Here is a 12,728-nt window from a genome sequence, read left to right as displayed (position 1 = left end):
TTTCCACAGGTTTTATTATCTTGTATCTAGTACATTGCACACCTGCAATAAATACTGATTGCTCGTGACATATTTATACTACATTGTCTATATGAACCTAATATTTTTGAGTAATGTTCAACATTCAATAAATTAACGTTATTACACTATGTAAAGTGAACGACAATGGCTTGCTAGGGATTCACTTTGAATCACCAGGATGAAAGACACAGAGGACAGGGCGTAGTTTGAACTTTTTTTTATTCATCATTTTTTTTTTGTAGTTCTTTTTTAACCTTTTTTTGCATTACGAAACAAATGTCTGCAGATGTCCTATGAATAAACAACAGCACCCTTTTCATCAAAAACGGTGTTCAATCGCCCCTCTCTCCCCGCGAAACGAGACTCTCCCTGTCTACAGTAATCACAGCCTCTCCGGATTCCCAAAGTGACTCCATTTGTTTTTTTTGTTTTCCTGTATGTAACAATTTTTAAGTGCATTAGTAGACAACATAACCATTTGGATTAATGTGCAATAGCTGGAATTATGGTCAATGCGAAAGAAAGATATTTACATTGCAGCTATGAATCACATTAACGGTCTCTTCCATCACTTGAGCGAGCGTCAGAACCGGAGAGGGAGACGATCCGAACACAAGGAGCCTCCTTTCAAACAGCCAAAGTAGAAACCTCATCACCTGACACACATCATAAATCATCGCCATCATCATTAAGATTAACTAGACTCTTTTGTCATACCTGTTTTTCCCTCCGGTAAGACAAAAAGGTTAATAGATAGAATGGTTTAAAATAAAGTTTAGTGATTGTGCTTTTAAAACCAAAGTAAAACAAACAAACATTGACGACAACACGAAACAAACAGTGCAATACAAAACAAACAACATTAAAGGAAACAAAAAAAAAAGGGAAAAAACAAACAAAAAAAACAAAAAAACTCCCAAAGTGGCACTTTTTTCGGGGGCGGCTAAATAATATCGCAATTTACAACGTGGATGGAAACGATAAAATAATTATATTTACTGGCATAATAAAATTATAATTCCGCAAAAAACAAAAACAAGGAAGACAATTTTCAGGTACCACGATGGGAAGAAAAAGGACATCATGTATACACGTATATTTACAGGACAGTCCACCCCCTCGCTGCTGCTTAGTTACAGTCAGGTCTGTCTGCACGGGCTCACGCTCCTGGTCGAGGCCCACTCATCTCAATGTCTGGAGGACAATTTCCCTCCACATTGCATTGGAATAAAACAGACTACTGTGTGTTTTTGCTCTGAATGGACCATTCTTTTTTCCTCAGACTTTTTAAAAATGTATATATTTGTTTTTTTTAATCAATGGACAACAGCCTAATTTCCACGATCGCCCCACTGCGCCGAGCGGCCCGCTTGTTCTCGGTTAAGGTTTTCGCAGTTTCCAACGGCGGCTGGAGCTGGAATCAGCGCCGGGACGTCCCGAGGGGGAAAAAAAACACCCCGTGGCAAACTCGTCCGCGTACGCGACAGTTATCGTTCCTGTAGATGTAAGGACCTTGCCCACACCCTCTTTCCAACTGGAGAATATTGATTTGTTTGAGTTTCTTCGGACGCTGCTCTGTTCGTTTATGTATGTTAAGCAGCCGTTACAGCTACGTAGCGAGAATCATTTTCATTAGCAGCTACCCATCTTTTGTTTGTTTGTTGATGTGATCAATAAACTTGTTCTACCATTGGGGGAAAAAAAAAAAGTACTTAATTTTTTTTCAATATTCACAACATGACTGTTGAAAACGGGTGGAAGGAAGGAAGATGCTGGTCGATTTCGTCTCATACGAAGCGAGTATTCTAGCGACGGCGCCTTTCGATGTAAACATGACACGACGCGGATGTGACGTCTGTGCACGCGGCGAGAAAGCGACCGACGAACACCGAGGCGGGTCAGGCTCCGCGCGGCGCGTTCTGGCCGTCGCATTCAGTACGCTTACGACACCCAAACAAAAAAAATCCCGGGAGTGGGAACGGTTTACAACCGCACCGCGCCCGGGCCGCGCGTCGTGGGGCCGCGACCGCTGCCCATCGCGCTGAGAGCCGCTCGGCCTGACCGTGGAAAAGGGGCTCGGGAAAATGAGAGAAGAAACAAAATCAAAAACTATTTTTCCAGATGTAAAGAAACACTATCGATGGACAGGATGACGTCAGCCAAAAACTATGGTGAAATACTGAGTTATTTAAAATTGTACGGGAAACATGGCGCTCCACTTTTGGAGGGGGAAAAGTCAGGATTGCTCCTGTCCATTCTTCAGCTTTCCACCATCTAGGGAAACAAAAGACAGACGTGTTGGGTTTAATTTTACCATTCGTCATAGCCAGCTGGCATAAAGGACGGACGCTGGATCCTGGTTGTTGTCGTTCTACCTCTAGGTCCTCGTCTCCTGCTTGGAAGGCCCCGGTGGTGTTGAGGCTCATATCTGCATGGTGCCTGCGCCCCCCCAGGCCTCCCTCTCCTCTCCGCCGGCCTCCTGAGCCCCTGGAGGACATGGAGCTGGAGGAGCTCGGGTCCCGGGGACTGTTGACTGTGGGGAACTGTGGTCGGCTGTAGGGCAGAATGTCCTCTGAGCCTAAGAGACGAGGTCCCAAACAAACAACAATGTCATTGCGTTCTCAGCAGGACGAAACCGCGGACAATAGATTGTCAGTGGTATCCAAGACAATGACTGAATAATAATCCTTTCCTTTGTACCTGGATGCTGGCGTGCTTTGTTGACGACGTTGCTCTCGTGTTTGTTCCCTTTCCCGCCGGTCTTCTGCGCCTCCCTGGGGTCCGAGCCGTCCCTGGGACGATAGCCAGCCGAACCGCCTCTCTTGTCCCTCCCCTCGGCCGTCTTGGGTGACATCACCCCCCGGCCCTCCAGGGCCGCCTTGGAGGGATGCGTGGGGGACTTGAGCACGGCTGGAGGCGGAATCGGGGGCGGAGGCAGATCTGAAAGGTAAACAGAGGTGGTAATACGACATTAGACGACAACACCCAGTGTGGGGTTTTTTTTTTTTCTTACTCCTGGCACAGAGACACAGGAAACCTTAAACCTTCACATCTGTCACTCAGCTACCTCACGCCCGCAACATGACGCACAAACACAGCTGCAGCGAGGGCTCAGCGACGCCGAGCCTCCTTCCAGCAGAAGGTAAACACAACCGATGACATTAGAGAGTTGGAATCTAGGGGAGAGGGTAAAGGGCCGCGAATTAGATCAGAGACGGCGAGGCAAAACTAAGAGGGAGGGAGAGTGAGAGACAGAGGCAGAGCGGAGCATAACGGTCAGCAGCTGGCTCTCCGACCCGCTCCACTTCCCCTGTCGATTAATCAATGGCGCCTGTCCTTGAGCTATTATTCATATGAGGCCGGCCGCCAGCCTGATCACTCACACGACCGTCGGAACGAAAAAAGCGAGGAGCCTCGTCTCCTCGCAAACGCCTGCGATCGATGGCTTGTCATCCTCTAATCAGCCTCTGACTCGGGAGGCGGCGGTCAGAGCCGTAATCCACACAGGATTAGAGAGTTAATAAATATAATGCCTATGACACTCACACCTAGAATCCCAATGTCCACCTTAAACATTTTATTTTATTTCATTTTATTTTTTTTACTTTTGTAAAACACTGTCTGGGCTTTGAGTAGAATCAAAGACTTTATTAACTTTTTACACGCCCAGGGCCAAAGGGTGCACGGGATGTCTTTGCCATATCTTGTTGGCTGCGGCAGACAGCTTTAATACACTTTGCTGATTATCCTCCACCTCCCGACACTCCTGCTGAATACAAAATGGGCAGGTCAATATCATAAGGCAGAGAGGCGTCTGCAGTATTTTTTATTTATTTTTTTAATATCTCCCTCGCCTCGCCGTGTCCTCCCTCAGCTAAAGTCCGATCAATGCCACCGTCTGTGAGATACGGCTCAGTACGGGGAAGGAGAGCAGCACCGATCAGATTTATGGGGAAATACAGGAAAGGACGGAGCGGGGGTCTGAGGAGTGTCGTGGTGAGCCGTAGAGATTCTGACAGGGATCACTCCAAGATATGTGAGAGGGTTCACTCAACAGAGGAGGGAGGCTCTATATATATATGTGTATATATCAATCGTTTCCACATCCACAGTGCAAACAAGAGTGAAATGAGTAGGTCAAAGAAGGGTGAGGGGGAGGGATGAGGGAGGTTGCCTCCCATGCTGATTCACTTGTCTCCCTGACTTTTTATTACCCTCTTAACTGCTGGTCTTCATGTGTATTTATTGCTATGCTGGGCTCGGTCTAACATGGATGGACTTCTGCAAGTGGAGAGGTGTAGGCCATAATAATGCACTACATCATTGGTGGTGCAGCACGTATTGAGTACAATGAATTCCTTTCCTTCTCCAGTGAGAAGAAAAACAAAACAGTTTAAAGGGTAGGTTACACTTTTATTGTAGACCGTGTTCAAGCACAGTGGCAAGTCTTTCAGCAGATAGACAATTATCAATGATGGGAACCGACGCTCAAGTTGAAAAATAGGGTTGAAAAATAGCAAAACCATCCTTTAAACCACCTTGCTACCCTGTTAAACACCCCCCAACACAGCGCCACCAGACGGGGTGCGAGGTGGAGAGCAGGGCGGTGTGTGGGCGGACGGAGTGGATTGGTGGGCGACAGTGGGAGGCAATAACCTCCAAATGAAAAACAATCCATTCAGATCAAACGCAATCAGCAGGAGGAGTGATGGACGGACAGGGCTGGGGGGCTGTCTGCTCTCTCCCCTCTGAACCCTCCACACACACACACACACACACACACACACACACACACACACACACACACACACACACACACACACACACACACACACACACACACACACACACACACCTCAAACAAAGACAGGAGAGGGTGGAGGAGGGAAGGAGAGATTGCTTCAAAGGGAGGTGCAGTGGATGGAGGGATCACAGCGCGAGGAGGGTGGAGGGCAGTGAAGGGGGTGTAAGGGTTTTTTGCAGTGATATAGTTTGTCTGGCTCCCAGCGAGCTGGATATTAAATCTCCCTGTCAAGTGCTTCCAACACACAAGGACACCTGACACTACGAGTGGAGCCAGCTATGAGATAGCACATAGGCGCTCGCGCGCAAGGATACGTGCACGGTCAGACAAAGACAAACCAAGTCGCAGGCGTCCTCAAAACTTGTCGGTGAGAACAAATATACCTAAAGTGACCAAAAATAATATTTGAAAAAACACCCTTTCTATACGTTAGCTCTGGGCTCTCCTTGTGTACGGTCCTCTGTTCAGCCTCTTGGTGCACGTGGAGGATGCCACTTCAATACGAGCCACAGCACTGAGATCAATTTCATTAGCGACTGGAGTGGAGAGACACCCCAGTGTCAGCAGAGCCGAGCGAGGCTCAGCTCCCCTGAGACATTTTCCCCTGCACGCCTTCTTCTTCTTCTTTTTTTTTTTTTTATCTAGCCTGCTCCTGGCCCCGAGCCCACCGAAGATTAGGAGCATTGCCATGTATGCACAAGTGTAAACACGCATGTGGTTGGATGATTAAAGCTCTGGCTGACAAGACACCCGCATCTACTCATTTTTGTGGAAAAGGCTCTGAAAAATATTGCACAATTCGACACTTAGAGGTGCCGGGATGGCCGAATTGAAGCTGCTACCTCTTTGATATAACCCAATTTACAAAGTAATAACGTGCCGGTAGCTGAACCAGCCACGGAATCATCAGGACAGGTTAACGAAATACAAAAGACTGTATTTGATTCACTCTTACCACTGTTTTACAGTCTGGAGAGAAACTATGCAAAAAAAGCTAACTGCAAAGGTTTTTTGGTAAATGATTGGAAAACCAATCTTTTCTAATTTACAAACGCACACCTCGGACATCACCACATCATCAAAACTCAATAACCCCCTTCGGGAGAAAGAACAGTTGTAACACTGACATCTACCTTCATTGTAGACTTCACGTCTCTGGTTCCCTGGGTGACCTGCGGGATGCTGTTTCTGCTTCTTCGGAGGCCTTCTCTGTATGACTGCAGTGCTCATATTACTGTCTGTAGACACTGGACTGCTGGGACGGTGGCCCGACGGGTTCATTTGGTATTTTCGTGCTGAAAAACAAATGGCGGAAAGTACACGTTCATTTGGGTACTCAGTAAACTTGAATGCAGCTGAGGCTGTTTCCCTGCAGCTTTCCGAAGCCTTACCTGAGGCTCCTCCCACTTCGTGGCCCTGTGCGTTGGGGTACTTGGCCACCTTGAGGCCCGCGTACTCTGCCGCCGCGGCAACAGCTTGGGCAAAGTCGGCATCCGTGAAGAAGGATCCGTCGGAGGAGCTGACGGCGCTGGATCTCCCTGAGGAGGCGTTGTCCTCCTCGGAGGCGGAGCCCCAGCCGTTGATCATGGAGCCCGTAACCGAGCTCTCCAGGTCTCCCACGCTGGAGGCCGGCGTCTGCTCCAGCCCTCGCAGCAGGACCCTCCGCGGGCGCCTCTGGCCGTGGTGAGGGTGCGGGTGTGTGTGGTGGTGGTGGTGGTGGTGCACCTTGGAGACCTCGGCATCCGTCTCGTCCCCTTCCTCCTCCTCCTCTTCCTCCAGCATGTCGTCATCTTCCTCCTCCATGCCGTCCGTGTCCAAGGCCAACGGGCTGGAGATGTAGCTGTACGTGTGTGATGGAGACAGAGGCCTGGGTGGTGGTTGGGGGCTAACGGCATGGCGTCTGCAAAAAGCATTAAGGACTGCTCTCAGTATTTACGGTTTTTGATTGATATGAATTTAATATATCGTATACGGCATTATAACATCGCTTTGGTAGGAATTTGAGCTGCTGTCATCTGCTTCCTAAGCTGTCACATACAGGTAGATAAACAGAGCCGTGGCAGTTGTTCAGTCATAGCGTGCAGGTTAGTAAAGCCATTGAAATGCTCTTTGAGGCTTGAGAATGATGATTTAAGACCATGATGGTCGTCCGCCAAATAACATTAGTGACGTCTGGAACTCAACTGCCACGGTTACTTGGCGTGGTGTAGCTGCTTGCTGTGGCTGCAGTGTCTCATTTACTTTCATAATCTATTTAAGCCCTTACAGTCGAGCGGAGATCGACAAGGATTATTAACAGATACATTTTCCATGACAGCTCAGCGAGGGCGAACAAAATGTATTTTCAATACGTCGTGTGTAGTCACGGCCGTTTTTTTCCGAACCTTCGCTCGTGGCTGTCGGCTGTGTCTTGAAGCATGGGCTGCATTTCCTCCTGGGGTGAAGGGGTGAGGGTGGCTGTGGACTGGTGACTGTAAGACACTGCCGCGGGGGAGGAGGCGGCCCCTCGGACTGGGGGGGTGGGCCCCCTCTCCAGTTCCTCCTCCTCCTCCAGCTCGTCTGGTTGCAGGTACATGCAGGAGGGGGGCATGGGGCACTGCATGTCTGGATCATAGCTGTCAGCACAGAGACAAGCCTCGTTACTGCCACGCCCTTCACCGGAAGGGGAAACCTTCGTCGTAATACCGAAAATTGCAAAACATTCACTAAATATCCATGTCACGCTTCTACCAAGGTCTGAAATATACTGTACCTAAAATGGACGCACTGAAAACCATTGAAGCAAATCACGCTTCATAAAAGGAAGAAGTGAAAATTTGAATCCTGTGTGTCTCCACACCAAATGGACTGCTCTAAGCCCAGTACATGAAACACTTTGGAGGCCTTGTTATTTGTGGCTTCATGTGCGTGTCCTGTATAGTTTGTCCGGAGTCTATCTGACAAAACATAATGTGTGTACCTTTCATCCATGGATAGAGAGTACTCCTCCGTGCTCCGACACGGGGGCGGGTTTGCAGGGGGAGGGGGCAGAAGGTCAGCCCAGTTCATTGTGCTCTGCTTGGGTAGTTTGGGGGTACGCACTCCCTTCTTCTGACCCTGACTCCCTGTGCAGAAAAAAAAATAAAAAATATAAAAAGAAGATCTTCACACACGAGACACCCACACACACCACAGCCCTAGCGCTTCTATATTCTCTTTGTTTCCACAAAAAATTTATATATCTATAATTCACGACTAGGAAATTGCTTGAAAAAACTGAATTTGCCTGTGGATAAAAATGCGTGAACAGGGCAAAGCCTGAATAGGTTTCTTTTTTTTTTTTTTTGCCTGAATAGGTTTTTGTGGATTAAAAATTGGTAAGCAGTGGCAGAGACGCTATGAAAGGACAGTAGTTTCTCCGCAGGGAGAGAGGAGGTAGGGCAGAGCAGGAAACAGTGGCGAGGGGACTGTTAATACCAACGCTTTAGAATCGCAGGCCAATGAGCTGAGCTACGGCAAGCACCAAAGGCTCCCCTTTAATGACTTGAACTTCAAATGCGATATGGGAATGGATTCCCTGGCATTAAGGTGGCAGTGTTGCATGCCGCCCGCGATGCCTAACAATTTGTCCTTGTCCGCCGCCACATTCACGCTGCGATAACATTAAGCTCATCTGTGCAAGAATTTTAAATGTGCTTTGCTTACGGCTGCATCATAGAAATAGGAGTGGAATTGTCACACAGCAGTTGAAAGGGGAACCAAGCGAATGGATGGAGGCTCCTCTGTCTCTTATGCTTTAAACATCACAGGGATGGCACTGCACCCCTCCCCTCCCCTAGAATCACCAGGCACACGCCAGGCCTGTCACGCGTGCCTTTGTCAAGAGATAGTGTTGTTGGGTTTCTCCCGTGCTTTTATTTACCAATTTTACACTTTCTGAAGGCATCCCCGTTTTCTCTTCAGGACTGGCTGACACGCAAATTAATCAAATTAACATTCTAAAGCATCATGCATTATTAGCGTCTCAAAGTGATTTATTGCTTTTGAGGGAAAACTGGGATGTGAAATGGAGCTTGGGGGGTGAATGTGATTAAGTGGTTCACAGAAATAAGCTGGAAAAAACACTTAAAGCAATTAAGTCAAAAAAGAACTAAAGAGAAAAAAAAAACAAGATTAACTACCGAGCGAGAATCAAAATGAGCGAAAAAGCTTTGGGATATTTTGAAAGGCTGTTGCTTTGATAACCTCCTCCGCCCTCCCTCCTCCCCATTAGCCACGTCCCTTCCGTCCTCCAGGAGGCGCATCTTACCAGAGGTGCTGCTGCTGCCGCGGTCCGAGCTGTTGTAGGAGCCCCCAGTGTGGCTCTCGTGGGCCTGGTTGTAGGGGATGGTGGCCGGCATGGGGCCGTCGCCTCCTCTGTAGCGGTCTGGGTGTGTGTGATGGGGGGTTGGAGAGCAAGGTTAGCGAGGCCCCGAGGGGAATATCTCTGCACCTCAAAGGCCTTTAATCAAAGGATCAACTTTGTGTAATGGAAGGATATGCAGGAGAGAGGGAAAGGCAAGACTCATTTCTGATGCCCTTATAGGCAGGCATCATTACCAAAAGAAGGTTAAATCTAAGTATGCATTACCACACTACAGCGGACAGCTTTAGTACAATGCCATCAAAGATGAGAAACATGCAGTTCATGCTTTATTATTCTCGGTTGAGCACTACCGATAATAAGAAGGCATGCAATATCTTTATTTCTGGAAAGATGTCAAACTTAAAACAGCCGCAGTGGATGGAGCTACTTTGAACGGAAAAGAATTGAGATGATGACAGTTCCTTTCAAAGCATGTAACTCCAACTATTGATCTTTTCCCTTAGATATCGGAAACCTTAATACTGAAAAAGCAACCCAGAGCTGGCCCCTGTACAGTGTACTGATTGTCTCTGTAGTTCAGCTGTGTATGGTTGCATAGAGGGCAAAGATGAGTTACATAACCGTCACACAGAAAGAGACAGCAAATGAAGGACGATGCCTGTGTTGATATGACTGAAAGGAGGAAAGACAGGACCAAAGGGAATGTGAATCATTCTTCAGACAGGATGTTTACAGCGGGGCTGAAAGAGCATGAAGAGGAAACTCAAGCGGAGGAACGCGGTGGCTCTCGGTCGACCTCGTTGACCGGGCTGCCAAGGTTGCTGGTCTTTTTCCGCAACACTCACCCTTGTTCAGTTTGTTCTGTTCCATGATGTTGTACTGCAGCTGGGAGCTCATTTCCTGCTGCTTCTGCTGCTGGACCGAGGTGGGCTTCCAGCCGTGTTTCTCGTTCACCTCCCCTCCGCCTCCCATGCCGCCTCCGCTACCAGAGGTCCCTCTGTCCGTGTTCATGTTGTTGCCCATGATGGCCGACTGGATCAGCTGGGTGGTGGCGTAGGGCGTGGGCTGCCCGCCGGGCCCCACGAAGCGCCCGTCCTTCAGGTTGGGACTGTTGAAGGTCTTCATCTCATTGATCTTGTTGGACAAGTCTACGTCTCCGTACACGCCGGACTCGGGGACCATGAGGTTGGTCTGCTTATTATCCATCTGGTTGTTATAGTTGGCGATGCAGTCAGCTGGGGGACACGGGGGAGGGCATTTAGTCAAACTCACCCGGGGTCTACTTTTTCGATCACCTCAGTTTCAGTGCACCAGGTGGGTGCCTTTTAAAAACAGTTGAAGTTCGTCAAACATATTATATGCATTATAAGTATCCATTTACTAATACTGCTTGCTCCCAAAACATGGCAAGTGAAAGTGGTGGACTATTTTTTCTTTTTCTTTTTTATTGCATGTCAGTTTCATCCATGACTCAACGTGAGCGCCATCTCGGTTGCTGCCCATCTGACGGCGGGGAGGCCTCGCTCATTGGGAGGGACAGAGAGACACGTCTGTATCAAAGGCCTGGAACGAGGCACGCAGTAAAAGCACGGCTACGCCGACAGATCCAATTTTCCCCGGCTCATAAAATATTCAAATCCTCCGGAAGATCTGAGATCAAGCCCGGCGGTAAATACCGAGGACAGCCATAGGCGCCGGGCGGCCCCGCGTTTCTGCGGCGTGGAACGGTGCGACACTTCAAAGCGCCGCGTGTGAAGGAACCCCTATGGCTGAGATAAAGGGACATTAACTCCGGTTCCTCCTCGTCCGCCACCTCGTCATTGATCCTCCTAATGTTCCCAGAGTTTAGGTTTTGGCGCGTACACAAAGCAAGCGCCGGGCGAGCTTCTCGGGGGCGTCATGCGATGAGTGAGGTCGGCTTTTACGCCGTGTTATTTTCTCTTACGCAAACTCGGCCGCTGCCAGAAGCATGGTGTTACGGCAAAGTTAAATACTTCAAGCTGAGTCAGGATTAGTGTGTTAACCGGGAGCCGCTCGACAGACAGCCCCGCACCTGGATTTTGACAGCGATTAAAATCTTCCTCTTTAGGTGCAAAGTGCAAAACCTACCATTTTAATCTTACTAACTGAGAGAAGGATGTGGAGTAAGGATACCGGAGTACACCACAAAGCAAAATAATAGGTCATTCATGTGAAATCATGAATGACCTACATTTGTCATCAAACTTGCATAAAGATCTCAGCCGGCAGCATTTTGTGCTCTTCTTATTCAAGGTAAGTCAACGGTGTGTGTGTGTGTGTTTGTGTGTGTGTGCACGCGCGCACTTGAATGCATCTATTTGTTTAGGTGCACATAACTCCACAGACTTCGGAGCCAAACATACTCCCCTTTGTTAGGGAAAGCTTCGGTACTGCTGACTAAAGTGAAAGACCATCTGGCGGAGGACCATAACTCTTCCTCCCTCCGTTGCTCTCCCTCGCTACCTTTACTTTATCCCCGGACTCCCCCCTTCAGTTCCGTGCATTTTGAGCACACGCCCCTCCTTTCTCCCTTCAATCTGCACTTCTATCTCTCATCTGTCTCTCTCTCTCTCTCTCTCTCTCTCTCTCTCTCTCTCTCCTCCCTCTGCCTCCTCGCAGTTCTGGCCGCTGTCTACGGTCCATCCCTGACCTCTACGCCCGCTCCACATTTCTTAAATAACTGAGCACTTAAGGGAAATTACATTACCGGCTATAACAACAGTATGGAAATCAGCGGAGCAATTCGATTAGTAACAGAGTAAAGCCATAAGCCCCTTCCAGCGCCCCCCCTTTTATTTCCTGCCTAAAACAGTTCCACTTTAACCTCAAAATAAATCAAACACACAAGCACATGGGCACTCTTAATCCTAATATTTCTCTCGTATATTTTTTTCTTTCTTTCCCCTTTGCAGAGACCTGAAGAAAAAGTACAGAGCAACGCAGCCGCTCTCCAGAGAGCTAACCCAGATATCAGATTTTACTTCCTTTTTTTACACTTCAGATCCACTAGTTCCTACGATTCTTATCTCTATCGTCTCCGGTGGAATTCTGCTGAGAGGCTGTGTTGGAGGCGGTGGTCGGAGCGGTTTGGGGGGGAGCGGGAGCGCGGGGCGGGGGAGGGAGGGAGGGGGGGGCGTTAAACAGCACTCACCTGGGCGGCTGTACGTTGCCAGGTTGCTGTCGCTGTTGCCATTGCCCGCGGTGCAGCAGTTGATGCTGCAGTCGTTGTGGTTGGAGCAGGAGTTTGGCCACGTGTCAGCCAGCCATGGCTGGGTGGCAGACTCCCCAATGTTGAGCAAGCCAGGCCTGCGGATAAAAAGGAGCAACTGGTCTATAAAAGGGTTAATTACGGCACAAAGACACGGATAACATGTCTTTGGATCACGTCCCATAAAGGAAGACAGGCTGAGGAGGAGACAATGTTTGACATTATTATATCCTGTACATTGACCCGCCTTCCACGACGTCGACACAGTTTCAGTCGTTGGCTTCTGTTTATATAAAAAAAGTCTGTTCTGGGAAAAACTTCCTTTTTAC

The 12,728-nt window shown here is 48.5% G+C and overlaps 1 protein-coding gene across 2 annotated transcripts in view; it reads right to left on the bottom strand.

Moving 5' to 3' along the window:
* Nucleotides 1-265: 265 nt before the first annotated feature.
* Nucleotides 266-12,728, bottom strand: part of robo1 (roundabout, axon guidance receptor, homolog 1) — a 224,862-nt gene continuing 212,399 nt past the window's right edge. Inside the window, exons 21-30 of one of the 2 annotated variants that reach the window (XM_080007109.1) lie at nucleotides 12,343-12,497; nucleotides 10,016-10,405; nucleotides 9,114-9,230; nucleotides 7,785-7,929; nucleotides 7,210-7,440; nucleotides 6,217-6,725; nucleotides 5,959-6,120; nucleotides 2,722-2,961; nucleotides 2,397-2,599; nucleotides 266-2,295 (exon numbers count right to left, since the gene is read on the bottom strand). In XM_080007109.1, coding sequence (XP_079863235.1) covers nucleotides 2,281-2,295; nucleotides 2,397-2,599; nucleotides 2,722-2,961; nucleotides 5,959-6,120; nucleotides 6,217-6,725; nucleotides 7,210-7,440; nucleotides 7,785-7,929; nucleotides 9,114-9,230; nucleotides 10,016-10,405; nucleotides 12,343-12,497 — 2,167 coding nt within the window. In that variant the 3' untranslated portion in view covers nucleotides 266-2,280. The remainder of the gene's footprint in view (nucleotides 2,296-2,396; nucleotides 2,600-2,721; nucleotides 2,962-5,958; nucleotides 6,121-6,216; nucleotides 6,726-7,209; nucleotides 7,441-7,784; nucleotides 7,930-9,113; nucleotides 9,231-10,015; nucleotides 10,406-12,342; nucleotides 12,498-12,728) is intronic. The other variant, XM_080007108.1, reaches the window with a different exon arrangement.

This window comes from Zeus faber (assembly GCF_960531495.2).
Source record: "Zeus faber genome assembly, chromosome: 9".
NCBI classification, from domain to species: Eukaryota; Metazoa; Chordata; class Actinopteri; order Zeiformes; family Zeidae; genus Zeus; species Zeus faber.
The sequence above is the reverse complement of the archived record's forward strand: the minus strand, read 5'-3'. Positions and strand labels throughout refer to the sequence as shown.